At 44.4% G+C, this 25,509-nt stretch overlaps 1 protein-coding gene across 1 annotated transcript in view; it reads left to right on the forward strand.

Annotated features, from left to right (window-relative positions):
- Positions 1-691: 691 nt before the first annotated feature.
- Vat1l (vesicle amine transport 1 like) overlaps positions 692-25,509 on the forward strand; it is a 153,562-nt gene continuing 128,744 nt past the window's right edge. The window contains exons 1-2 of the mRNA XM_050143850.1: positions 692-965; positions 22,964-23,093. Of these exons, the coding sequence (XP_049999807.1) occupies positions 739-965; positions 22,964-23,093 (357 nt within the window). The 5' untranslated portion in view covers positions 692-738. The remainder of the gene's footprint in view (positions 966-22,963; positions 23,094-25,509) is intronic.

A 25,509-nucleotide genomic window follows, 5' to 3' on the forward strand; every position in this document is an offset into this window, starting at 1 on the left:
AAAAAAAAAAAAAAAAAAAAAAAAAAAAAAAAAAAAAAAAAAAAAAAAAAAAAAAAAAAAAAGCATAGGTCATAAGAACTATCATAAGGAAGCCTCAGGAGAAGTTCAGGAAGAGCATCCCGCATGACACGGGGTCCAGATGTTAAAGACGGGTCCCGGCTTTTCAGAGCCCTGGTTGGGATGGACCTCTAACTTCCCGCACCTCCCTGCCGTTCCACTCAAAACCAGCAGATGGTAAACAAACCAATTTCCCGGCTATCCCGCCTACTGCTGCCTACCCGCAGGAGAGGCAACCTTGCCTCGCAGCAGCATCCTCCAGGCCCAGACATTCATCTCTGTCCTTTTCAAGGCGCCAGAGTCTGTGCCGTATATACCCAAGTATTGAGCCCACTCCAGGGGTTGGGGGTGTCCAGGCAGCCGCTTCTGGTGTGTTTTGTTCAAGAGTCTTGGGGGAAATCCATTTTGAAGGTTGCGACCAAGAGCCTGATTTGGGACCCGCACAAAAGCTGGACTTGAGGTTTGGTTTGGAGCAGAAGGAAATGTGAGGGCGTGAGGTGGGGCGCGAGGGCGCGGCTCCTCTGAGGATTACGGCGGAGGCGGCGGACCGCGGCTCCTCTCACAGAGGTTGCAGCCATTGCGCTGAAGAGCATCCCACATTCAACAGGAGGAACCTGAGGGAGAGAAGCCGCGACCCCCCTCACAGCCGCAGCCTGTGCGCCCCGAGGCCCCTCACGCGCCATGGCCAAGGAAGGCGTAGAGAAGGCGGAGGAGACGGAGCAGATGATCGAGAAGGAGACCAGCAAGGAGCCTGCTGAGGGCGGCGACAGCTCCCACCGCCTCGGGGATGCCCAGGAGATGCGCGCTGTGGTGTTGGCCGGCTTCGGCGGGCTCAACAAGCTGAGGCTCTCCAGAAAGGCCATGCCGGAGCCACAGGACGGCGAGCTCAAGATTCGCGTCAAAGCCTGGTCCAGTATCTACGACTTTTTGGGTTTTCTCTCTTTTGCGCGCTGGGAGCTCCGGGAGTGGGTGGGAGAATGTAGGTTGGGGATCCTGCCCAGGTACCCAGTACCCACAGGCAGTGGGCGCCCTCTCTACATCCACACTTGGCTTTCAGTGCTCCCCCACCCCCAGCCCAAGCCAGTGGAGCCTGGGGAGTATGCTCAGAGGTGGCCCTTCTCCCCACATCAGATGTACGGTGACAGGAAGGATAGTGGCTCCCAGGACTTGAAGTCCTGGAAGATTGCGTTGTACCCCTTTTGCAGGACAACTCAGCTGCAACACTGGGAGGGACGTAAGGGTGGGAATTAATCGTTCGTGTGGTTTAAAAAAAAAATAGCAGTCGCCGTATTTGTACTCTTCCCGGTGGGTTTTTTTTTTTTTTTTTTTTTGGAGTTTTACATATGCGATCCCATTTAATACTTCCTGAGACCCAGTAAGTCAGGTACCCAGCTTTAGAGGTGAAAAACCGGAGACTCAGAGGGAATGAGTGACCTGCCAATAACACTCTGCTGCCACTAAGTGACCTGGCTGGGACTTGACACTTGATCTCTTTTTTCACCTCGATGCATCCCGTTGGGGCTGAGGACAGTGTGCAGGGCTGCGTGCCCCCACCCCCACCCCATGTCCGTTTCTTTCCCCAGACTTAAATGAGGAAAGCAACTGAGAAGCAAGAGCCTTAACCAGTCTCTAAGCTAGGTGGAAGGTGAGATCAGGGATGCCGCCGCCGTCTACCTACCCCCACCCCCCAACCCTCCTCCAGACCCGTACTGCATCTTCTGCCCCCCCCCACGACCCCCCGTGGCTTGGAAAACCGGACCGCGTTCTTTAGGTACTCCTGAGCTGCTCTCAGAAAGAGCCCACACTCTAAGAGACCCTCTATTCCAGTTCCTCCTGGGCAGATGTGCCTAGACCAGCTGAGATTCCTTGTAGTGAGCAAGTGTGAAAGCTTGCACACTTGGGGGCACTATACCACCATGCCCCTGAAGTCAAGTGGAGTGGGGACTTCCGGAACTGCTCACTGCGCTCAGCTTCCTATACTAACCACGAATCTTACAAGGGCTGTTGGCTGGGTTTCCTAAGACCCTGGGGTTCCTACTTCATAGAAACAGCAGCCTACTCAAATCTCCCTAGGGTCTGATCTGGAAAGAAGGCCGGGATCTGCCAACCGATCTAAGGGCAAGAAAAAGGCAAAGCCCTCCCTTTGGCCCCTTCACCACCTTGCCAGCAGGCAGGCTTTATTTGTCAGATTAGGAGGCAACTGAGCAATGATTAGCTCTTCATACATGAAACTGGTCCTGCTTGGCTTTAAACACGGTTTGGAGGTTTCTCGGGTGAGGGGAGGAATTCAGGGAAAGAGAAGCTTCCAGACAGTCTGGGGATCTTGTGCAGTTCTTTCCATTAACTCTTGGGAGGCCAAGGTGATTGATCCCAGCAGGCAGAGGCTTTACCTGCCTCTTTCACCAACAAATGAGCAGCATCCAGCAGAGTTGTCACAGTGCATTTTCTAAGTAAGTGGTGGTGGATGGTAAATGAATTGAGGGGGTAGATTGGAGGAGGGTTGTGGGGGTCATCATTTTTCTTTTATCGTTGATGGAAGACCACCTACCTAGTGTAGTTAAACCATGTGTGAATAACTCCTCTTCCTTAATGACCTCATCAAAAACATTATGCACCTATGCACACACATTTATACATAAGTGTGTGTGTGTGTGTGTGTGTGTGTGTGTGTGTGTGTGTGATTTAGGAACTTTCATTCACACTGAAGATTGAGGACTAGGATTCAAAGATCTATGAAGAGAGTAACAGTTAGGGCCACAAATTCAAGGAAAGAGCTTTGGCTGCAGTCTGAGTAAGTCTGTGTTCCCCCGCCTTCTGCATTCACTAGCCCTGTGCTCAATACAAGGAAATGCCTGCAGGAGAAGGGACATTTTTGAAGTAATCTCAAGATGAAAGCCAGAAGTGATTTTTAGAGACAGACAGACAAATCTGCTCTTGAATTGAGCCACACACATGTACACATTCACACATGCATGCACATATGCATACACATGCATGCACACATGCACGTTTACACATATGTATACACACATGCGTGCTCACACACCACACGCAAGCACATATGCACACACACGAACACATGCACATTTACACATATGTATACACACATGCATGCACACATATGAACACATGCACAGTTGCATGCAGGTACACACACACATGAGCACACACATTCACACAACTACAGAAGCCCTGCTTCTTCAGAAAGCCACACAGACCTGGTCTGGACTTAGACCATAGTATGGCAAAGAGCACCAGATTGATTTTTTTTTCCCCTTTCACCAAGCCAGAAGCAGAATTAATCAGTTTGCAAGGCCACCCTGGAATAGCTAGTGGAGATGGCCTGCTGGGCCTGTCATCCTCCGCTGGGCTGGGATTGGCTGGCTAGCGAGGCCCATTGATTATAAGTTTCAGCCTTGAGAGCAACATGACTCATTCCATGTTTTTATGAATCAACTGAGGCCTTGTGGCTGAAGGTCCCCCTTTCATCTGCTTTCAGTTTTTAATGGAAACCTTTTTGTCATCAAATAGGATGTTCTTTTTGCTTGGAAACAAAACACAGCACATCTGAGCTGGTACTATTTAGACCTGGGACAAGGGTTCAAGTTGGTGAGTCCATAATTATAAAAGTAGATAAAAAAGAACAGGAAGAAAGGCTTGTTTTTATCTCATTTACCCTCTAATTCGCTGATTGGTTGGGCAGGTATTGTTCGTACAGAACAAATTGGGTATTGGGGACATTGGGTGATTTGTCAAAAGTATCACACAAACAGTAAGTAGTCAGGATCTGTGTTTGTGTGTCCTTGGGGCTTCTGCACTTCCCCTTTTTATTCTGTTTTAGTGGACCTCAGAAATACCTCAGGAGATGTGCTTTGCCTCTCTAGACCATGTCATCTACAGCTGTTTCCTTTGTTTAATACATATGGGTCCATTGTTCTTCTTATGTGCGACTAAGGGGACACTTTTTGACTACTCCCAGAGCAATATTGTTGGGTTTTCTGGAAATTAAAGATATGTTCAAGTGCAGCTTAGAAAGAGCCACTGCTTGTTGCTGTAGCATTGGAAGGACAGAGCGTTCTGCCCTCTAAAAAAATGTCAGCTGACGGGAGACCCATTTCACAAATTTTGCATGGAATGGGTATGTAGCAGTAGGTTTAAGTGCCCAAACAGCAAATGAGTGTGTGTATGAATGTTGTGTGTGTGTGTGTGTGTGTGTGTGTGTGTGAGAGAGAGAGAGAGAGAGAGAGAGAGAGAGAGAGAGAGAGAGAGAGAGAGGTGTGTGTGTGTGTGTGTGTGTGTGTGTGTGTGTGTGAGAGAGAGAGAGAGAGAGAGAGAGAGAGAGAGAGAGAGAGAGAGAGTTGTGAGTATGTGTGTGTATATGAGTATGTGTGTGTGTGAGAGAGAGAGAGACAGAGAGAGGAAAGAGAAGAGAGAGAGAGAGTCTGTGGGTATGTGTGTGAGGAGTGTATGAGTATGTGTGAGTGTGTGTATAAGTGTGTGTGAGTGAGAGGGGGAGAGAGAGAGGAGAGAGAAGGAAAGAGAGAGAGAGAGAGTCTGTATGTGTGTGGGGAGTATGTGTGAGTGTGTATGTGTGTGTCCTTTGAAGACAGGTGGACCTGAGTATATGCTTAAGCTTCTACTCCTCCTTCTGTGTCCTTGGTGAGCTTGTCTCACTTTCTCCAAGCTTCCTAGGATTCATCTGCAAAATATGGATGGTACAATGATCCTTGTGGTACCAGAGAACCAAACCTGAGTTCTAGCTCAGCTCCTTCTTTGCTAACTGGATACCATGGACCAGGCTTTTTGGAACCAGAGACTAGTACAGAGTCTTTTACAAGCAGTTTTCTGGGGAAGACCTTTCAGGGCAAAGAGGGAAAAGCAAACAGGCCAGGGCAGAGAGAGTTAACAGGCTATGGTCTCTGTTGGATCCCTCTGCAGAGTCGGTTCCTCCCAAGAGTAAGAAACATGGTAAGGCCTTTTGGCCACTGGCTGGGCTGCTAATGGGAGCGTGGGCTCTCTTAAGCAGAGGTTCTCATACAATGGAGCACAGTTCTCCAGGAAATTATGAATAGCCATGAGGGTTCTAGATGAAGCACAATCTCACTCCTTGGTTGGCATTGCTGATTAGCTACCCTAAACCTAAACAGAGGACTGGTTTGTATAATGGGGATGATTGTGACGCCTCCTTGACTAGTACTGTACTGTAGTTGAAATGAGGTCAAACACACAAGCCCTTTATATATAATCAATGGCTAATAAATGCTTATTGTTTTTGATTACCCTTACATCACTACCTATGGAGTCTTATTATTCAAGCTAGAATAGTTTTGAAAGTGAAATGATTGGCAATTATGCTGGGATAGCAGGGCCAAATTGGAAGGATCCTAGACAAACAAGGGTATGTTGCTCTCCTACCTGATAAGGGTCCGATGACCTATGACCTTGTTGCCAACGTGTCTTTTGAAAAGGAGCTGGTAAGGTCTGAGGCTGGTTGAAGGTGTCCCAGGTTGAGCTGCAGGAATGTATTTAAGTGGCCATTAACAAGCCTTGTCTAGTTTGTGGCTCAAATTGGCTTGTGGCGGAAAGTCACTAATGGATTGGGGACATTTATTTTCTCAGAGTGATTTACAGCAAGAGGCCATATGAAACTGTTGGAAGGAGACCAATTGGATGAAAAATGGCTCTGGCTAGTCATGGTCCCATTGGCTGATCTAAAAATGGGCTGAGGGCAGGCCACCCCAGAAGCAAGCCAGCAGATGGGTAGAATTCTAATATGTCATAAGGGCAGGTAGGAGACAGGGGAGGAATGTGCACTCACTAAACAGTTGTTATGAGCCAGAAATTGAGTGCATATATAGGACAACAAGGTCAATGTCACTGACTCTGTTTTAAGGAAGGACTTGTCAGGACTTCAGACTTCCAAGTGGAAAAGAGATATAAAAATTCCAAGTCCATATTGCTCCTGGATTCTTCACCTTTGGGAGCCAGAGAATAGAAAGCATAATGATAAAGATAGAGAGGGGGATGAGGAAGAGGAGGAGGAGGGGGAGAGAGAGAGAGAGAGAGAGAGAGAGAGAGAGAGAGAGAGAGAGAGAGAGAGAGAGGCACAGGCAGATCCATAACATAGTGGGTATAACATAGAGAAAGCACCATGAGTGGTTTTTATCCCTTTGAGACAGAACTGATAAGACTCAAAATTGTGTACTGTCTGCCCCCAGATGGTCTTTGTATTTGTCCCATTTCCATTTCCTCTATGCTTCTGAGGTACAAGATACCTTGAGGATAAAGTTACTGGTTGGTACCGCTGATAGAGACCACTCATGCTGATTAAACCTCAGAACCACTCACAAGAGTGGAGCTCTTTCCTCTGCTTCCTCTGACAAACTGGCCACATTGTAAACACTGACAGCTGGAAGACAAGATGTCCTAAATCAGTATAGCACGAACCTGTCACTAGTGAGGTTGGTGGGATGAAATACTGTCGATGACATGCTCTGAGTTTGTGCAAGTAAGCAAATGGAGTCCGTGAGGTTCAATGACACAGCTGTTTGTAAAACCGAGAAATTATGCTTAGAGAACCCAAGTGCCCAACTTGGAAGGTGCTCTGACATGGAGACTGGGCTACAGAGTTCTGAATCACGCTGTGTTGAGTGGAGATAGCGGGGTTTGACATGGAAAGGGTGATGCTCTGCTGAGTCCTAGTTAAGTCTCCTTTAAGTTTGGCTTTGTTCATTACCTATATCCTTGCTAATGAGGACTGGGGACAGTGACGGTTCCTGTTCACCCAATAATAGAATGGACATTTGATGGTCGTTTTGTTTTGTTCTGTCTGGAGACAAGTTTTCACTGAGCATCCCAGGCTAGCCGGGAACTTGCAATCCTCCTGCTTCCAAACCTTCCAAAGTTTAAATATGTGTGATTATACCTAGCGTAGACATCTCTGCCTCCCAGCAACCTGAATAGGTAGGAACACAAAACCGTCATTTATCTTTTCTCATCGCTGTGACCAATGCCTGACAAAAGCAGTTTAAAGGAAAAAAAGGTTTGTCTTGGCTCGGAGTTTGGAAAAATAGTCCTTTGTGGCAGGGAAGGCATGCGCACTGACTGGAGAGGCTCAGATCATGGTGGTGGGAGCTTGTAGCTGCTCACATGGTGTGGATCAGGAAGCAGAGAGTTTAGAAACGAGGTTATAGTCCTGAAAAACCTACCGTCCATGACCCACCTCGACCACCCATGTGCAGACCCCAAAGGTTCCACAACCTCCCAAAATAGTCCCACCAGCGGGACACTACATATTAAAACACATGAGCCTATGGGAGACATTTAAGATTTAACCTATAACACTGTGGCTCATCTAGCACATGTTTAGCCCCATTATTTTAACTCATTGTTTATAGGGAACCATCTTGTCCCTTTGAAACTGTTTTGATCTCAACTCAATAGGGACACTAGGCTGTTCCTTTATCCTTCCCTCCTCTCTCTCTCTCTCTCTCTCTCTCTCTCTCTCTCTCTCTCTCTCTCACTCTACCACATATATTCCTCTCTTCTTCCTCATTTTTCCATTATGATTAAAAAAAACAGCAATGGTCATCATAGCATAGCCCAATAACAGAAGCAGTAACTGAAAAAATTTACAGTGGATGGTGAACAAGACTAAGAAATTAAGATCTGTAGTATTCTTTTATGTCAAGCAGGATTCATGCAACTGGAAATAGTTTCACTGAAAAAAAAATCAAGTAAATTGCAATTAGCTTGACAATGACATTTAGAATGTTGTAACTTGCTAAAGTCACCAATGCTGTCATAACTGTGATTATGTTTTGGTAGCAACTATATCTAAATTCTCTGGGAGTCAAAGTTATGGAATTAAAAATAGTTTGGGAGCAAGACAAAGTACCTGAAGAAGAGCTGGAAGAGAGGCCAGTGGGTGCACTCAGAACAAGCTTGTTCTGAACTATGGATGTGAAAGAGCACTTGGATAGCATTCATAAGGCTCTGTTTAAAAGATGAATTATCAATCTGTTCATTCACCCTTTAGAAAGTACATCTGGAGATGGTTGGTCAATGCTCTTTGCTATGAAAGCAAGTATAAAGATAAGCAATACAAGGTACCTGGACTTTGGTTACAGGCAACCACAAGTTAGTATTTTGCTTTGCTTTTTGTTGGTCACATGTATTTAGGCACGAACTTGGAGCTTGCTTTACATACAAAATGAAGGTGAAAGCTTGCGACATCTGACTTATGGTAGCTTCCCATAGACAGCAGACTAATCAGAAACCAAAAGTATTTCATGATGGCATGGGTAATGATGATTGACAGTTGTGCCCACCATGCCCCCCACCACCACCACTTGCAGCACCCTTTTGGGATCAAAGTTCATTAGGCACAACATCTTTGGATTCCATCCCCACTCTGGAAGGATGGTAGCACAGGAATTAAAAACCATGTTTTCTAGGAGAGGATACTGGGACTCAGAAGTCAGGTGGAAATACTGAGAAATTCTCGTGGATAATAGGTGTTCAATACAGGTCATTTTTCTTTCCTGAGTTTCTCACATTTGAATTGGTGTCTCCTGGTTTTGATTCTCATTGGCAGCAAGGAGCAGGAAGCTGACTTTTGATCCTTATTCCTAGAGTTGGAAATAGACTTGGCTTGTTCTATGAGTACCATCACAGCAGCCATCCATGGGTAGTGATAAGAATTCTCTGACAGTTGAGTATGCATAGACAATCCATCTTTAGGAGTGTGGCTCACTGTAATTCAAAGGATTTCAAATCCCATGACCTTTGGGTGCATCAATGGCACCCAAGGCTAACAACAAAGCTCACCCAGGCACAGAGAACCTGTACCCCCAAGTTCCTACCTAGCACTTCTCTTTACTAAAATGAATCCTTTTGACATCTTGGCATTTGTCGTAGAAGAAAACGTTTAATTAGAAGCCAGAAGAGACTCTTCATAGGAAAGGGCAGCAGGCATGTAATCTCAAATTAGTTCCTCTGTGTGTGATCTCATACAGGAAATTGGTTGGAGTCATGGCATCGAGATGAGTGAGTTCTGTGTTTGAAGGCTCGGGAGACAGCATCGATGCTCCCATGAAAGGCTCTGCTTCATCTCTGAATGTGATATTGTCTTCATAAGAGCATGCAGTCTGCCTCTGCTTTTAATCTTCTTCTGCCAGTGACCCCTGACTCTTCATCTAGTTTCATCCTCAGCACTGTCTGGGAGCAGGGCAAGCCAAATAGCACGTTCCCCAACAAAACCCCGTTAGCAAGCTGAAGCACTGGGTCTTGCTACTCTCAACCTTCTAATTGAGTGTGGTCCCCAGAGCTCAATGCAAGGTAATTATCCCTTATTCGGGGAAGCACAATGATTCAAATCTTAGAATGTCACTGCGTGCGAGCCTTTGGTTATAAATACGCTATATTTGAAGTGAAGTGGGCGTGGATGTAAGCCTTGCTTCCAATCACCTTAGAAACTTGTATTAACTATGGGATGATGGTGGACTTCTTTGAAGCCTCAATTTGTTCATATATAATATTTGTATAACAGTAACAATGGGGGACCATTTTTTTGTGTAAGGATAAAAATAGACAGTGGCGGCTTTGGGGATCATTCAGTTGGTAATGTGCTGACAAGCCCAAGAGTACCTGAATTCAGCCCTCAGCTTCCATATAAAAAGCTGGGTGTGGTGGTGTACACTTGCAAGCTCGGCACTTATGAGTAAGAGATGCATAGATCCCCAAGGCTCGATGGCCAGCCACTGTAGCTTATTTGTCAAGCCCGAAATCCTAGTGAGAGACTCTGTCTCAAATAACAAAACAGCAAAGTTACACAAAATGAAATACACAAGACCTAGAGACAGGTACCCAAGATTAACTTCTGATTTCCATGCACAGAAGCATGATGTGGATATCTGCCCACGCAGGCCCCCACACCTACACCCACAATGTACCCACACATACACACATAGATAGTGTACCTAAAGTACCTAGAAGTGATACTGGTGTATGCAATATTTGTTGATTTAATGATTTTCTGAGCTACATTTATGTGTCCCAAAGACAATATTAGTGTGGGGGAGATGCAAAAAAAAAATACATTAGAAAGTCCCCGAGTAATCCATAAAACTCTGTGTGTAGTGATAGAGATAGAACCTGGGACCTCGTGCATGTGCAACAAATGAAAGCTTAGTCATGATGGAGCTGCTTCCCTAGCTCCTCATAAGGCTTTCTGGATGGAGTCTACCATTCAGACACTAAGTGTCTCCCCCAAAGGTTACAATATCCTAACATCAAGAGTAGCCCAGGCAAGAGGCACCAAGAGTAATTCCTGAAGGAAGAGCGAAGTGAAACCCAGATATATGGTGTTCCTACTGCGTGCCTGGGCCTGAGTCAAGCTTATGAACCTTCAGAGGGACGAGCAGCCTGTTCCTTCCTGACCTGTGTCTTTGTGTCTCATTTGTGCTGACCATTGTGGTGGGCCTTTGCTCTTCTCGGCTCTGCTCTCTTCCTTCTTGCCTTTCCGTACACTCCTTTCACCTGAGCTAGCTCCTACAGTGAGTTTCCATCTTGAGACTGGCAGAGGTGTCAACCTCGAGATTTGGCTGCCTGGTACAGGTTTTAGTAAGCCCCAGGACAACAGAAAAGGCTTTTCTTCTGATTTTCAAGCAGCAAGGAAAGAAGCTGATTGGTCATTGCTTAGCAGCCTCTAAATCTCTCTCTCTTTCTCCCTCTAGTTCCCAAAGGGATAAAGAACTTAAACTGTATTTACGTCTTGTTCTCTCCTAGAATAATAAGACTGTGTGATTAACAGCTCACTTGGAGTGTGGGAGGGGGAGGGAGAGAGGGAGGGAGAGAGGGAGGGAGGGAGGGAGGGAGGGAGGGAGGGAGGGAGGGAGGGAGGGAGGAAGAGCTGGCATTGCAGGCCTGCTTGTATTCATGTTTATGTGTATGTATGTATGGGGGGAAGGGGTAATAGATATTCCAAAATCAGTAGAAACCACTGCAGAAGAACCACAAAGGATATGTAAACTTATATGTGCATGTGTGTGTGTGTGTGTGTGTGTGTGTGTGTACAACTAATTTTAAAAAGAAGTTGGGGTTGAGATTGCAGGTACATGCCACCATGCCCCACTAGGACAGACTGTCCATGCAGAAAAGATTGGGGAGACCAGAGAGAGGACTGGAATGCCAACCCTGTTCATTCAATTTTAGGCTCTTAAAAATCTTATTTCAAAGTTATTAAGCAACATAAAGTTAAGACTTTCATACGTCTTTGGTAATCTTGGAAATTCTAACACTACCCAGTGACCAATTATAGACCAAGTATGGGCTTGGTTAATATAGACATCTAATAAGTATTCACAGGAGAGACAAATAAATGATTGACTCTAATGGTAATAAATACAGCTATCGTAACATCTAGTAACACGCTCAAGATAAACGCAGTTTTAAGCTTCCCTCCCTCATCAATAAGAACCTGGGTCTATCTAGCATTTTTCCCAAACAAGAAAGGTCACCTCTCCTAAGACCTGCAGCTGGTGGGTCTTTGAGTAAGGACTGAATGAACCCCCGTGGAAATGTTTTCAGGGAGTTTTATTTCCTCTTAACACACCGCGTTACCTTGGAACCCGAAGTTACTTCCCCGCTCTCTAATAACTACCTTCTCCGGGCTGTGACTTCTGAGAATGCTCTGTAATTTTCTCCCTATTGACCTCTGTGTCCACCAAGTGCTGGAGACCAGGGTTGTCAAGAGAACCCCGGGGGCTGCCTCTGATAACTGTTATTCCAGGAGCACTTACTCAGGCATCCCTCAACGCCTGTGTATCGAGAACAGAATTTGGAAAGAAATGGTATTTCTATGACTCTGTCTCCATCTTTATATGGACACATTAGCCTCCAAACCCCCACTCCTCAATCTTCAGACAGTTGGGTGTGTTTCCTATGGCGGATTGTATGGGTTCTCAGAAATGTAGTTCTCCTTTTTTGTCCTTTTAATTATGACCCTTTCCTGTCGCCCTATTTTGTCCCAATTGTCCCTGAAGCATCTAGATCATACATCTATTTGTGTCCAACTCCCACTGTTTGAAAATAACTTAAGAATGCTATCGTCATTCCTTATCATTCATATATTAGTCATATTATTACTGTATCATTACTAATATCATAAAAGACTCATGGAATCCTTTCTTTGCGACACAGACACTATTCTGAGCATTCTGTAGCGATCTCTATGACACCAGATGAGAAAACGAGATCAGATTGGTAAATGAATTTGTTCAGGATCTGAGCTAGGGATGGAGGTCAGGGGTAGAATGCATCCTTAGCACGGGCGAGACCTTGAGCTCGAACCTTTGCACTCCACAATAAATAAATAATCATCGCCCACACAATAAGACAGAGAGCATAGATTTAAGACAAAGTGTGTCTGTCTCCAGCGTCCATTCTATCCCTCTTTATGCACCTTTGATTCTCTGACCTGTCATAGGCACGAGCCCCTGGAGTGGGAAAGCAGCTTGACTGGTAGCTAACATAACATCCATACATCATAGCTATCTTCATTCGAGCCTAGATTCTTGGGCCCATTTCTTCCCCCTCAAGAAAAGGTGGGTTTGAGGAAATTGATACACAAAGGGCAGTGCCCCGCCCCATGTAGGTAGTTTGCATCCTGGGATTCGTGTGAACTCTCATGAGTCTCTCTCACTTTCCCTCGCTCTCTCTTTCTTCCCCAAATAGTTACTCGTCGTCTTTGGTGGGAGAAGAAAAGCAGGCCTTGCCTAGGATCAAAGAGAATTGCTTTTTCATTTATCTCTGCTACCTCTAGTTCAGTCAGCTAATGGAGAGCTATTAAGCCCACCGTTCCTATGATTGGTCTGAGTGATTTTGTAATTGGATTCTTTTTATCCTCCTAGCAAAACTCACGGAAATTGTTCCGTTTGGGGATTTTGTCATACACTCTGACTCAACCTTCAGGCGGAGCTGAAGATGCTTCACGCAGGGGCCGATGCATCCTCCACACTTCCTGATGCAGCTTCAGTTCTGAGGGCCTCCCTGATGTGACAGAGGAACAGCCAGCACCTCTGGGATGCTAGACAATAGCCAGCAAAGGCCATCGTCACCTCCTGCCTCCTCCAGGCTGCCAAGTCTGTGCTGTCAGCCAGCCCCATGGCTCCTTCCTTGCGCCCTTGCTCTTTTTTTCCTAGTCACACTCGTTCCTTTCTTCAGCATAGCTGGGCTCGCTCACTCCTGAATAGAGAGCAAACTTCTTATGTCGCTGTCGCTGAAAGCTGTGTCAATCCAGCCTTCTCTAGACAACAAGAAAGCTGGGTCCATTAGAGCAACAGAGAAAGGTCTTGAAAATAGTGTTTTCCTATTGACGCCCCCAAATGCCTCCTGCTTTCTTCAGACGATCTCTGCTCTCTTCACACTCTGCTCCCTCACCCTCTTCTTCTTCTTCCTCCACCCCACTCCCCATATGTGTATTTCCACGCCTGTTCATGGATAGAAGACCTTGGTGCAGAGTCTTCCTTTCTTCTTCTTCTCTATCATATACATTCATTCATTCGAGACAGGCTCTCTTACTGACAAAGAGCTTTCCAATTTAGCAACACTGGCTAGCAAGCAAGCCTCATGCCCCTTCTGTCTGCCTCCCTGGTGCTGGTATTACAATGGTTGCATTGCTCTTCACGGGGTGCTGGAGATCTGAGTTAAGGCACTCACGCTACGTGACAAGTAGTTTACCAACTGAGCCATCCAGATGTTAAACTCTCTTCTTGCTGTCTGGTCTTTCACACATTCCACTTCCCAGGGGTAAACCTTGGCCCTTTCCAAGGCAGTCAGTGCAGAAAGCCTTTGATTTGCTTGGTCCTCCCCCTTCCCGTTACCCCAGTGTACACCCCAGGCTGCAGGCCAAGCAGAGCTGAGGGATAATTTTATTAACAAAGAGAAGAAAGGAAAGAGGAAAACCAGAAACTCTCAGATGTCTTCCCATTTGCGTCTCCAGTCGGAGAAGCGTTGTTTGCGAGCCTTTGATGTATCCCGTGCTGAGCATTTTTTGAACGACACACTTCTAGAGCTGCTAATTATCCATGGGGAAGGCAGGAGCATCATGATCCTGCTACTGTCTCATTTTTAGGCTAGTGACACCTAAATATTAATGAAACAACATTTGAAAATCCATTCTCGAGTGCTAGGGTTTGAATCTGAAACATCCCTCTCAGGCTTATGTGTTGAACCCTTGGTCCCCAGCTACAAGCACTCTTTTGGGAGGTTCTGGAAGCTTCTACTGGTGGGATATAGATGGAAAAAGTCGATCTCTTGGACTTTATATTCTTAGTCCCCAGTTTCTTGCTTCCTTGCTTCCTGTGTGCCGTGAAGTGAACAGCCTCCTTCTCCATGCTCCCACTGCCATGCTAGCCTGTTTCTCCCCTTGCCCAGAATCAATGGAGCAAGAAACTGGAGACTACAGGGTCTTAAATGTTAATCAAAATGAAACATTCTTCCTCCTAAGTCAAGTATTTGGTCACAGCTACCATAGCAGTGACTACTGTATTCAGTCATGATGACCGCATTTTAAGTGTTTGATAGCCACATGTGTGTCCAGGGGCTACTATATTGGCTAGCCTGTTCCCGTCACCCCAGGAAGATATAGACAACTGTGCTGCTATTCTTTACCTCTCTCCATTTGTTCTACTGAAGCAATAGTTTTCTTACACATCTTGCTCACCAGCAGCAATGTCTTGGGACATAACTGCCCTACGACAGCAAAAGTGGAGTGTTTCTATGTGGGACTCCTTGGGTCCTCTGTGGCTTTATGGAGAACTCAAGCTGGGGTCACTCTGAACCTTTTCCCTCTCCATGGAGAGGTGGGCTAGGGATGAAGGGTTTGAAGAACAGAGGCAAAGAGCCTGCCCATCCCATTCTGTCCTTTGAGATGCACCGCTCCCAATGGGACAAGGGAATAGCTATTTTCCCCCTGCTAGCCATGACCCTTGGCTAGCAGCTTCCCATGGAATTGTCACACTGTGTTGTCATTTACTTGCTGAGCTCTGAACTCCTGGGAAGCCCAGATGTCACTGCCAGTGTTGTAACATCATTGCCTAGCCAACCCCCAAAACACAGAGGTCTGCTGAATATAGATTAGATGAGAATGAATGTTCTTTGCCATCCACTGCTGCCAAGATCCCTCCTGAAGCTCATGCCTTGGTCAGAATAAAACATGGAACATAGAGATGTTAACCTTTTCAGCAACCATCATAGGAATGAATACCATCTGCTGCTCCCAGGGGTTGAGAAGCTAAATAACTGCAAGTCCCCCCCCCCCCGAATCAAAAACATTAGTCTTGGCATCAAGGGGAGCTTATTTGTGCCACGCTTTGCTGTTTCTGTTGAAAACTGGCTCTGGATATTTACATTCTCAATATGTCTCTTCGGCTATTTTATTACATGGTGAAAATACTACTGAAGTGTGTCTTGAATACTAATTTAGACAGATGATATGAATATATTTCCTTTCCCAGACACAGTGGCAATAAAGAACTCACACAGCTATAGCCTTTGCTAATAGCATCCATCATCACTGTTCATGTTATAGAGAAAGAGATCTGGGTGGGGCAACAGTCCCATCGTTTACTAATAAGAGAATGATAGGCTATGTAAAAAATGTCAGATGGATCATGGAATTCCCTGCATATCATAAGGACGTAAAGGCTATTTACTTAACAATTGTGAATAGAGAGAGTGAGCAGAATTATGTGGAACAGACCTCAAGGGGACTACCTACCATCAAGAGAAGTAGGAAGAAAGGGGCTGGGATATCTACAACACACTGTTTGCACCCTTTATGGGATGTGGGGCTACTCTTTGGCGTGATTCACTCAGAATGGTTCTGGCTGCCCTCACAGAAGATGCTATTTGGGTTTCATATACAAGGTGTCCTTGCTTTGCACATAATTTTTCTTCCAAGAGCAAATGATTTTCACAGTCTTGAGATATCAAAACAAGTGTTTAAAAAGCCAAGAAAGAAAAAAAATGTGAGTGAGAGTTTTCTGAGATTAGTCAAGGCGTATTTTCCTGGGCATGCTTATGCCATCAACTGGGAGTAACAAACAGGTACCCAAACTTCAGTTCTTAAGAAATGAAATGAATCAAACATTTGCTTCTCTGACCCTATCTGGGTTGGAGTTAACTGCTTTGATGAACATATTATCAGGAAGACAAGACCAGAATAAAGAGCGGCTCATTTTCTCTGCTGTTTTTGCTTGACCAGAGCCTCACATCAGATCTACTTGGTCCTTCTCATTGTTGCTGGAGGCTGTCCTAGATGATGCAGCCTTTGATACCCATTGGGTGTCAAATTCCATGTGGAATTTGGCGAGGTTTCCTTTGATGCCAAATTCCACAGTATTCTGTGACCTTAGCTTCCTACAGAGATATAAAAAGCACTTGGATATGATTTAATATGGACTTTTAAAAATAAACATATTTTTATTAATTGTTTTTGTTTTATATACCCATCCCAGTTCCCCTTCCCTCTCCTTCTCCAACCACCCTATCTTTTCGCCTATCCACTCCTCAGAGGGGGTAAGGTCTCCCTTGGGGAGTCAAAGAAGTCTGGCATACCAAGTTGAGGCAGAACCAAACCCCTCCCCCATGTATAAAAGCTGAGCAAGGTTTGCTACCATAGGGAATGGACTCCAAAAAGCCAGTTCATGGACCTGGCTTCATAAGTCCTGGTTCCATTGTCCTACCCCCCTCAACAGATCAAGCCACACAATTGTCACCCACATTCAGAAGGCCTAATTTAATCTCATTCAGTTTCCCCAGTTGTCAATCCAGAGTCCTTAATATGGATTTTTAACCCCAGGAAATATGCAAATTCTGCAAATACTTTGGTGGCGCTGCATGCTAAACACTTTCTGTTTTCTTTGTCCTCAGTCTCTGCCCCTTTCTTTGTTCTTTAATCTCTTGAATTCCTCATTTTCCTTTCCTCATACTACTTTACATCCTTAATTAATGGTGTTATTCTAATTTCATGTTTTACATAATTAGTTATTAGAACATGTAAGCCTTTCTGTCTCAGGGACCACCACACAAAGACACCCTTAAATACTCACAAGTAACAACTGCTCCATGACCATGAGGGGCTAAAAGCCTTAAAGCAAGTATTGCACTACAGCTCTTGTCGTGGAAACTACCATGTGCCACCAGAACATTATTTTAGGATCCCAGTCTTTATTCATCCTGTTTCTGGGAGTAATGACTACTGACAGCTCATAGCCAGCCCATCACCTTCTACAGAATTAATTTCAGGAGAAGGGATCCCCATGTCCAAGATATCGATCTCTCTTTCTCTCTCCCTCCCTCTTCCTCTCTCTCTCCCTCCCTCCCTTCCTTCCTTCCTTCCTCCCTCCATCCATCCATCCCTTCTTCCCTTCCTCCTCTCTCTGCAGCTCTCAGGCTGTGACTACTCAGGACAATCTCTTGTCTTGACTAAGAGCTGCTAAAAGAACAGAAGTGTTCATGGATTCTGAGACCTCTGTATTAGTACATCAGAAATCAACTTCTCCTCTGCCCAAGCCAGCTTTTCCTCAGATGATCCAACCATTGTTCCCTAGAACACTTACTATCAGAATCACACAAATCTCAGTCTTGGAGTCTGTTTCCCCATGAAATTGACCCCTGATGCCCTCTGTGTGTTAGAATGGTGGTGGACGCTGAGACTCACACTCTGGAGCACTTGTGTGAGAGGCATTCTGTGGCACAAGTACTTATCACCACTGGATCCACACCAGCACCTTGGCCTAACCCCCAAGGAAGTCAAACCACCCTCTCATATAGAAGGGAGAAAATTAAAGCGAAGGTGTTAAATATACCTTTGGTGATGGCAGAGAGTCTCGGAAACACTTCTTTGATAAAACCTTTCGGGCATCTGTGTTTTGACTTCTATCTAGATTCTCTCTCGGCACACCCCTGGTGGTCATGTGAGTGTGCTGCCTCTATGCAGCACAGAGGTCCTCATCATACTCAGTGAGCTTTTAGGAGTTTGGTCCTATGTGTTTATTCTAAGCTTCCAAGACCGAGAATACCGCTGGTGAACATCAGGTGCTCCACATGCCGGACGCGGAGGTCCAGTCTTTGTAGTTAAGAATGCTGGGGGATCTCTTCCAAAGGAAGGAAGTATGGAGATTCTAGGTTCATATCACTCACATCTTGACATTGTGAACTTCAACAGGCCCTCATTTTGTTCTTTATAAAATTGGAATAATATCATTGTCCCTAAGCATTATTTATGGGCGTTGTAGAAAGTAAATGAAACCATATGTATAAACCACTTAGTCTTGGATGCAGTAAGTGCCTCATAAATGTTATCTAGCATAATCACTGGCCATTGCTGGGGGAGGTTACTTATTCATTTTCTAGCTGCCCAGACTCCCAAAATAATTACATAGGAATCTGTATTAATTGCAATACTCTTTGGCCAATAGCTTAAGCGTATTTCTTATATCTTAATTCTTATATCTTAAATTCTTATATCTTATATCTTAAAGTAACCCATTTCTTTTAATCTGTGAAGCCACATGGCTAGATAGCTCCCCTGTTTTGTTTTGCTTTTGTAGCCATGGAAAATTAAAAGCATTAAGTACTGTGACGCTGAGGTCAACAATCTTCACTCCGTGGCTTTTGTTTCCATATTTCTAACATCATTGCTTTGTCTGAAAAAATAATGCTTCAGCGGGCGGTGGATGATGGGGCTTGTTAGTTTGGAGGCTTGGGTTTTGTGAAACCACATGGGGAATTCAAGGAAAGAGATTCCGGTAGAAAGATGTGTGCAAAACAAGAAATTTAGAGAGGAGGAAGCATGATGGGGCACTAAATTGTTCTCTTCAGAATACTTCGGAATATTTCCACTTACTGACTTTTAGGGAGCAACCATTTTGTTGGAATATTTATTTGCCCATATTAAAAGTGTTCCCAGGGGCTGAAGAGATGACCCTGTAGTTCAGAGCATTGGCTGCTCTTCTCGGAGACCCAGGTTCAGTCCCCAGCACTCACATGGTAGCTCACAGCCATCTGTAACTACAGTTCCAGGGGATTCAGCACCCTCTTCTGGCTTCCGTGGATACCAGAAATTCACAAGAAGATGGCTTAGTGTTAAGATTGCACACTGCTCTTGTGGAGGACCCATGTTCAGTGCCTAGAACACACATTAGGTGGCTCGCAGATGCCTGTAACTTCAAGTTCATGGGTTTCCCATGCCTCTAGTCTCCTCAGGTGCCTGCTTCATATACACATACGCACAGGCAGACACAAACACATACAAATAATTAAGAATAAATCTTTTTCTTCAAAAAGAATAGTTTCTGCTTGGATTATGAATGGCCACGCTTTCAATATTGGACTCCCTTTTGGCACACTGAGCTGCTGACAAGTGGGAACGGGTAAGGAGTTATACATGCTGCCCTCGGGTGTGCCAATTCCCTCAGCGTGATTGCTAGAGAAGTTTTCATGGAAAGGCAGCCTACTCAGGAGGTTGGGGAGATGGCTCGGTTGATAAGAACACTTGTTCTACAAGCTTGAGAACTTGAGTTCAAATTCCGTGGTACCCATGGAAGCCAGATGTGGCATCATACATGACTGTGACCTCAGCACTGAGGGAGGCAGAAACAGGAGCATCACTGGGGCTTGCTGGCTGCCAGCATAGTTTCGAATTCAGTGAAAAGACTCTGTCTCAAGGGTATAAACTGGATCGTGATAGAGGTGGCCACCCAATGTCCTCTGGCCTCCATGTAGGCATGTGCACATGTGCATACACTACACACACACACACACACACACACACACACACACACACACATACCTGCCACATGCACACATAGTGGACTGCTTTCTATAAAGGCTCAAGTTTATATTACGCTTGAAGTAAAATCCTTTCATTTTTTTTAAAGATAATACTGGCTTAATCTTTGTGTCTCTGGTTTTCTCATTTGGAAATGGGTACTACAGTTCATTGCTCATGGGAGTATTGTTGAGTTTAAATAATAAAACAAAAATCCTCAGTACAGTCCCCACCACAAATCAAACTTCTAACAAACTCAAGTTATCTCTGCTTCAAGAAGATGCAGAGGATGCCACAGATACATGTAGTCCACTGGCAATAGGTCAGGTCTCCTGTACCGAAACAGACCCTGAAGTTCTTGTCTCCCGGCAACAGGGGCATTCCCCATGCCCTGATGGAATCACCAAGTATATTAGTGTGGAAACAGTAAATCTTAACTCTTCTCACTGAGAGTTCAGTAGCACGGATCTCAGCTCACAGCCACTGGGTCCACTTCATGCTGAAGGCGATTGAAGACAGCCTTCTTAAGTGGTGTAATGGGCATCTAGCATGAAGCCTTCTCCAGGGTGGCTGTGGTTTCAAAATGGCTGAGTGGTTGTTTTCTGGCATTTTGCTCTCTGGGTCTCGGAAAACCATAAGTTATCACACAAAGGGAGACAGTGAGCTGAGCTGAGCGTGGGTGAGGCGGAGTGCTTGATTTGAGACACAGAAATTCTTTTTATTGTTCTACTGTGACTTTGAACAATGGACCTTTTCACAGAACTGAGGTTTATATGTAGTTGATGTTGTCCCATGTAAGCTCTGGAATGGTTTCTTTTTTTAACACACACCCTATTTTATTTTAAAAAGAGGTGTAAGGCTTCCTCAAATGTTCGTACTTCTTGCCTTCTTAACTGAAAATATGCACTGTAAACCTGATGTTTCTTGAATACATTCTATGAAGCTGATGCCGTGTTTCAGGGCTTCACTATTCATTAATTTTCACAACAAGCCTGTGGGTGCTGCCTAACCCTTGCCTTAAGATGGGGAAACTGAGAGCAGAGAAGCCACATTATTTATTCAGGGTCCTATAGTTAGAAGTGGTGGAGTTGAGATTTGACCTCCATATCCCCAGATCTTTAAGAAACAGGACTTATTGTTGGAAAACAATTTGACTAAGAAATGACAGAAATGGTTATTTAAAAACATCAAAGTAGAACCCTTGGAAGTCTGAGCATCCATTTCAAGTGTTCCCATCATTCTGGTGTTGGAAAAAGGTGTGCTTTCAACCTGCAGTACCAACGTTCACATATCCATGCCTAGTTCTTCTGTTTAGCAAGCGTTCTTGGAGCACTTTCTTTATGGTGTGACAGTAGGACCATTGCATGCTAGGAACTACAGAAATTAAGGAGTATCATAAGACTCACAGTTGTCTTCCAAAAGGCTCCTTACAAGAGATCTGTCACCTAAAGCAAGTTGGGGACCTCACTTCACTCACAAATCAGGAGGATCCCGAGAAAGTGTCGACTTTAAAACCCATCCTTCAAGGAAATCATCCTCTTTGCCTTCCTCCATCCTGTATGAATGAGACTAACGAGTGAGAGCAGGGGACATGGGTAGAGTCAGAGTCAAAGAGGCATCTCTGTGTTCAAAATCCGTCAAGCTTTCTTGCTTGGCCAGTTGCTAGTGGACCTTGGATTAGATGGAATCATTTCTTTTAAATGGTAGCTAATGAAAATGAGGAGCTTGTAAAGACTGCATCTCTTGATAAAAGGCATGTTTTCAATGAGATGTGTTCCTCTGTGCAGTCAGCAAATGAAGTTAAATGCATCCCTAGATTGAAGCCAGCGTACGCAAAGCCATTGGGTACATTGATGGCATCAGTGAAATTGAGCATATGATTTCCTGTGGCTATGACTTAGACGTAAATTTCATGACTGTCTCATTTTAAAAGTAATGAGTTAACCGAAAATACTCTAACTTCTTGTACTGGGTGGTTTTGTGTGTCAACTTGATGCAAGCTAGAGTCATCAGAGGAAGGAGCTTCAGCTGAGGAAATGCCTCCTTGAGATCCAGCTATAAGACATTTTCTCATTTAGTGATCAATGGGGGAGGGTGTAGCCCATAGTGGGTGGTGCCATCCTGGGCTGTTGGTCCTGGGTTCTATAAGAATAAGAATGCAGACTGAGCAAATCAGGGGAAGCAAGCCAGTAAGTAACACTCCTCCATGGCCTCTTCATCAGTTCCTGCCTACAGAATCCTGCCCTGTTTGGGTTCCTGACCTGACTTCCTTCAGTGATGAACAGCAATGCTGAAGTGTCAGCCAAAGAAACCCTTTCCTCCCCAACTTGTTTTTTGGTCATGATGTTTTGTCACAGCAGTAGAAACCCTAACGAAGACACTTCTCTCATCCAGACTGGACTTAGATTCTGTATTCTCACACCACTGGGGCCATCCTTTGATAGCTCTTCTCTGAGTCACATTCCTCCCGTAGGGACTGATGTAGTCTCTTGATGTATCCCGTTCACTATTCCTGGTTATTCCTGGTGCTGCTTGGGCACAGTGCTGGCATAAATGTGTGATGATCGAGGAGAGGTGGTTGGTTGTCTTGAACCCTTTTAAATCAAGTCTCCTTTCTCTTTCTGTCTCATAGATCGACCAGTAGCCATTGTGTCTGGCTCCTTTCCCTGCATCTGTTCATAACCATGCCCTAGTATATTTGTTCCATTTGGATTAAGTGCTAGAAAGTCTAATGATCAATCTAGTCACTCTGTGTTTTCGGGATAAGCGCGAACAGACTCTGAGGGAGGATAAGGGGCCAAATTAGTGCGTGAACTGCAGCGATCTTCAGTGCCGGGAAAGAATTACTTATCCGCATAGAGATAATTGAATTTTGTTTTATTGCTGATATCTAGCTAAGTGGCATTACTATCAGGGACACTTTGGCAAGAAGGAAATTTTTTTTTACAAAAGGAAGGAGAGGAAAGGAGGGAGAAGGCAGAAGGCAGGGGAAGGGAAGAAAAGGCCGCAGTGATGCTCTGGGGGGGAAATCTCATTTTGAATCTCTTCCTTTCTGCTTGCTGTCCACAGTGGTTTGAACTTCATTGACCTGATGGTGCGACAAGGGAATATTGACAACCCTCCTAAGACACCCTTGGTGCCAGGATTCGAGTGTTCTGGGATTGTTGAAGCTCTGGGGGACAGCGTGAAAGGATACGAGGTAAAATTTTAAGTCTGACGTAAGCAGCGGTAACCATCTAGAATCTGTGAGGAAGTAAAGCTACATAAGACACATTTGAAATAGTACCAGTAATGTTTATTTTGTCACTTTGAGCTAGATTACATTAACCATGTTTTTAATGATAGGACTTTCTAAAAATCTCGTGATTTTATTGGTTTGCTTATTTTTTAGGATTTTTTTGTTGCTCTTGACAACAGTTTGAGGAAGTGGGCTGGACAAGTCTTATTCATTTTTCATACTCACTTAACATAGCTATTAAGACTATTTGGTTTTGTAGTAACTAAGTGCACAGTCCCTTGTTCCATCTACAGCTACCATTCCCACCATCTCAGGCCTCGCAATCAGCTACAAAACACAAAAGTAAGGCGAGTTAATTATTTTATAATATGGTTCCTTAAAGTATTTACCTGGTTGATACCTTTTAAGTTATCTTTTGCAAATCATAAACTACTTCAGGAATGGATAAAAAAAGGGGCTATAGATTAAAAAAAATAATTTAAGTCAAGGAATCTCAAACTGACAATGGGATTGAATTGGTGAGGGATTAATGGCTTCAGGAAGAGGGCAACACGTAAGTGGTTTATTCCATTATTCTCTTTTCATTCACATGTGATATTCTCCACACAAGTGGAGAATACATTTTATTTTGAAAAAAATGCATGCATGAATCTTCCTACTGTCCTAATGCAAACTAAATACAACTTAGTCCATAAAAACTGAAGCACAGTATCTGGTAAGGTGTCATTTGAATAAAGGTGTTTGCCATCAAGCCTGGTGACTTTAGTTTAATCGCTGTAACACACGAGGTTGAAGGGGAGAACTACAAGTTGTCCTCGGACTTCCACACGAGTGCTTTGGTACACACACATACATATACACACACACATACGCACACACACACACACAATCTAATGAAATACTGCAGCAACACCAGTCATATAAAATTGAGGAGGCATCTGAAAATTTACTACAAATCAAATTCTAGGTTTCTCACTCATAACTGGGATCTCAGAAGAAAGGCAGGGAGATTGACATATAAGAACACATCATAACCAGCTTTGAAGAGCAGTCATCTTTACTCTAACCATAGTACATACATAGAGAGAGAGAGAGAGAGAGAGAGAGAGAGAGAGAGAGAGAGAGAGAAAGAAAGAGAGAGAGAAGGTTCTTACTATTCCCTCTGGTTCAGAAGGTGTAATAATCAATAATTCTCTGTGAGGCTAGAAGGTAGAAAGTAGAAGCAAACCCCAGATTTACATCACTAAAGCCTAAGTCACAGTTCCTAGAATCTCATGGTCTTTACCCATATTCCCACCCTCAACCCAATGTTACAAAAATATGTGCAAGAAATGAGTGAAGATGAACCCTGTAATACCAGCTCATCAACTTGACCTTCAGCCTGCAGCTCATCCTCATCCCAGTGGGAGCTTCAATCTACCTGAAAATACTGAATGTTCTAAAGGCATGTTGAGGGATGTCTGGAAACCTCATCCCATTTAGCGATGCTTCTGTCAAAGATGTCCTAATGACCAAGGAGAAGAAAGTTTTAGCAGAATTTCAGCTACCCTGGTTTATCTGATTCCCTCATCACTAAAATAGAGTGGTTAAGTAATTCAGTTAGAAGATAGGTTGGCTACTCTATGATGTGTCGTGCAAGTAAGGAGGCTAATAGAACCTGGACTCCATGGCCCCTGAAAGACTTTAATATATTGGCTATGAAGGATCAAAATGTCTTGAAATAGGGAGGTAGATATGAATATGCATCTTTGGGGATGCTAGGTTTTATTTCATGGGAGAGGAACTTTAATTTCCATCAGATTCTAATTTCAGCAACCCCTCCAGAAATTATGAAATATATTTATGTTTAAGCTTGAAACTGAACTATGTCCATCAAAGTGGAGGACTACTTCTAGCCAATATTCAATGAGTCCAGGATTACTTTCAGACTTGAGAGATGAGAAAAAAAGAAGGCAAGTTTAGACTAGAGCCACAGGTAAGTCTGAGCAAGGACTGCTCACTGTCTAGACCAGGGGGTCGGGTCCAGAGACAGGAGAACCTGTTTATGTCTAAGCCATTTAAATCTCCAGCAAAAAGGAAAGATGTAAGTAGCAGCTACTCCTCTGTGCCCAGCCATCATCATCCTGGTGATTACTTGTCCTCTTAAACCAAGAAGACTGCATTGTTCCTGTTGTTGGCAAGGCAAACCAGGGTTCAGTGACTCAGATACCTCTCCTAAACTGAGCTCTCAGCTCCAGCGGGGATGCCCTGACATTGGGACGGAGATGTGCAGATTCTCTTAGAACACAATAGATTTGGTCCCCATCTGTGTCATCTAGCTGAGCTCCTCTTAACCCAGATCTGATAGGTTCCAGGATCAACAAGAAAGTCTTTATAG

The sequence above is a fragment of the Alexandromys fortis genome, unplaced genomic scaffold (assembly GCF_014885135.2).
Source record: "Alexandromys fortis isolate MF-2015 unplaced genomic scaffold, M_Fortis_MF-2015_v1.1 scaffold_1, whole genome shotgun sequence".
Taxonomy (NCBI): Eukaryota; Metazoa; Chordata; class Mammalia; order Rodentia; family Cricetidae; genus Alexandromys; species Alexandromys fortis.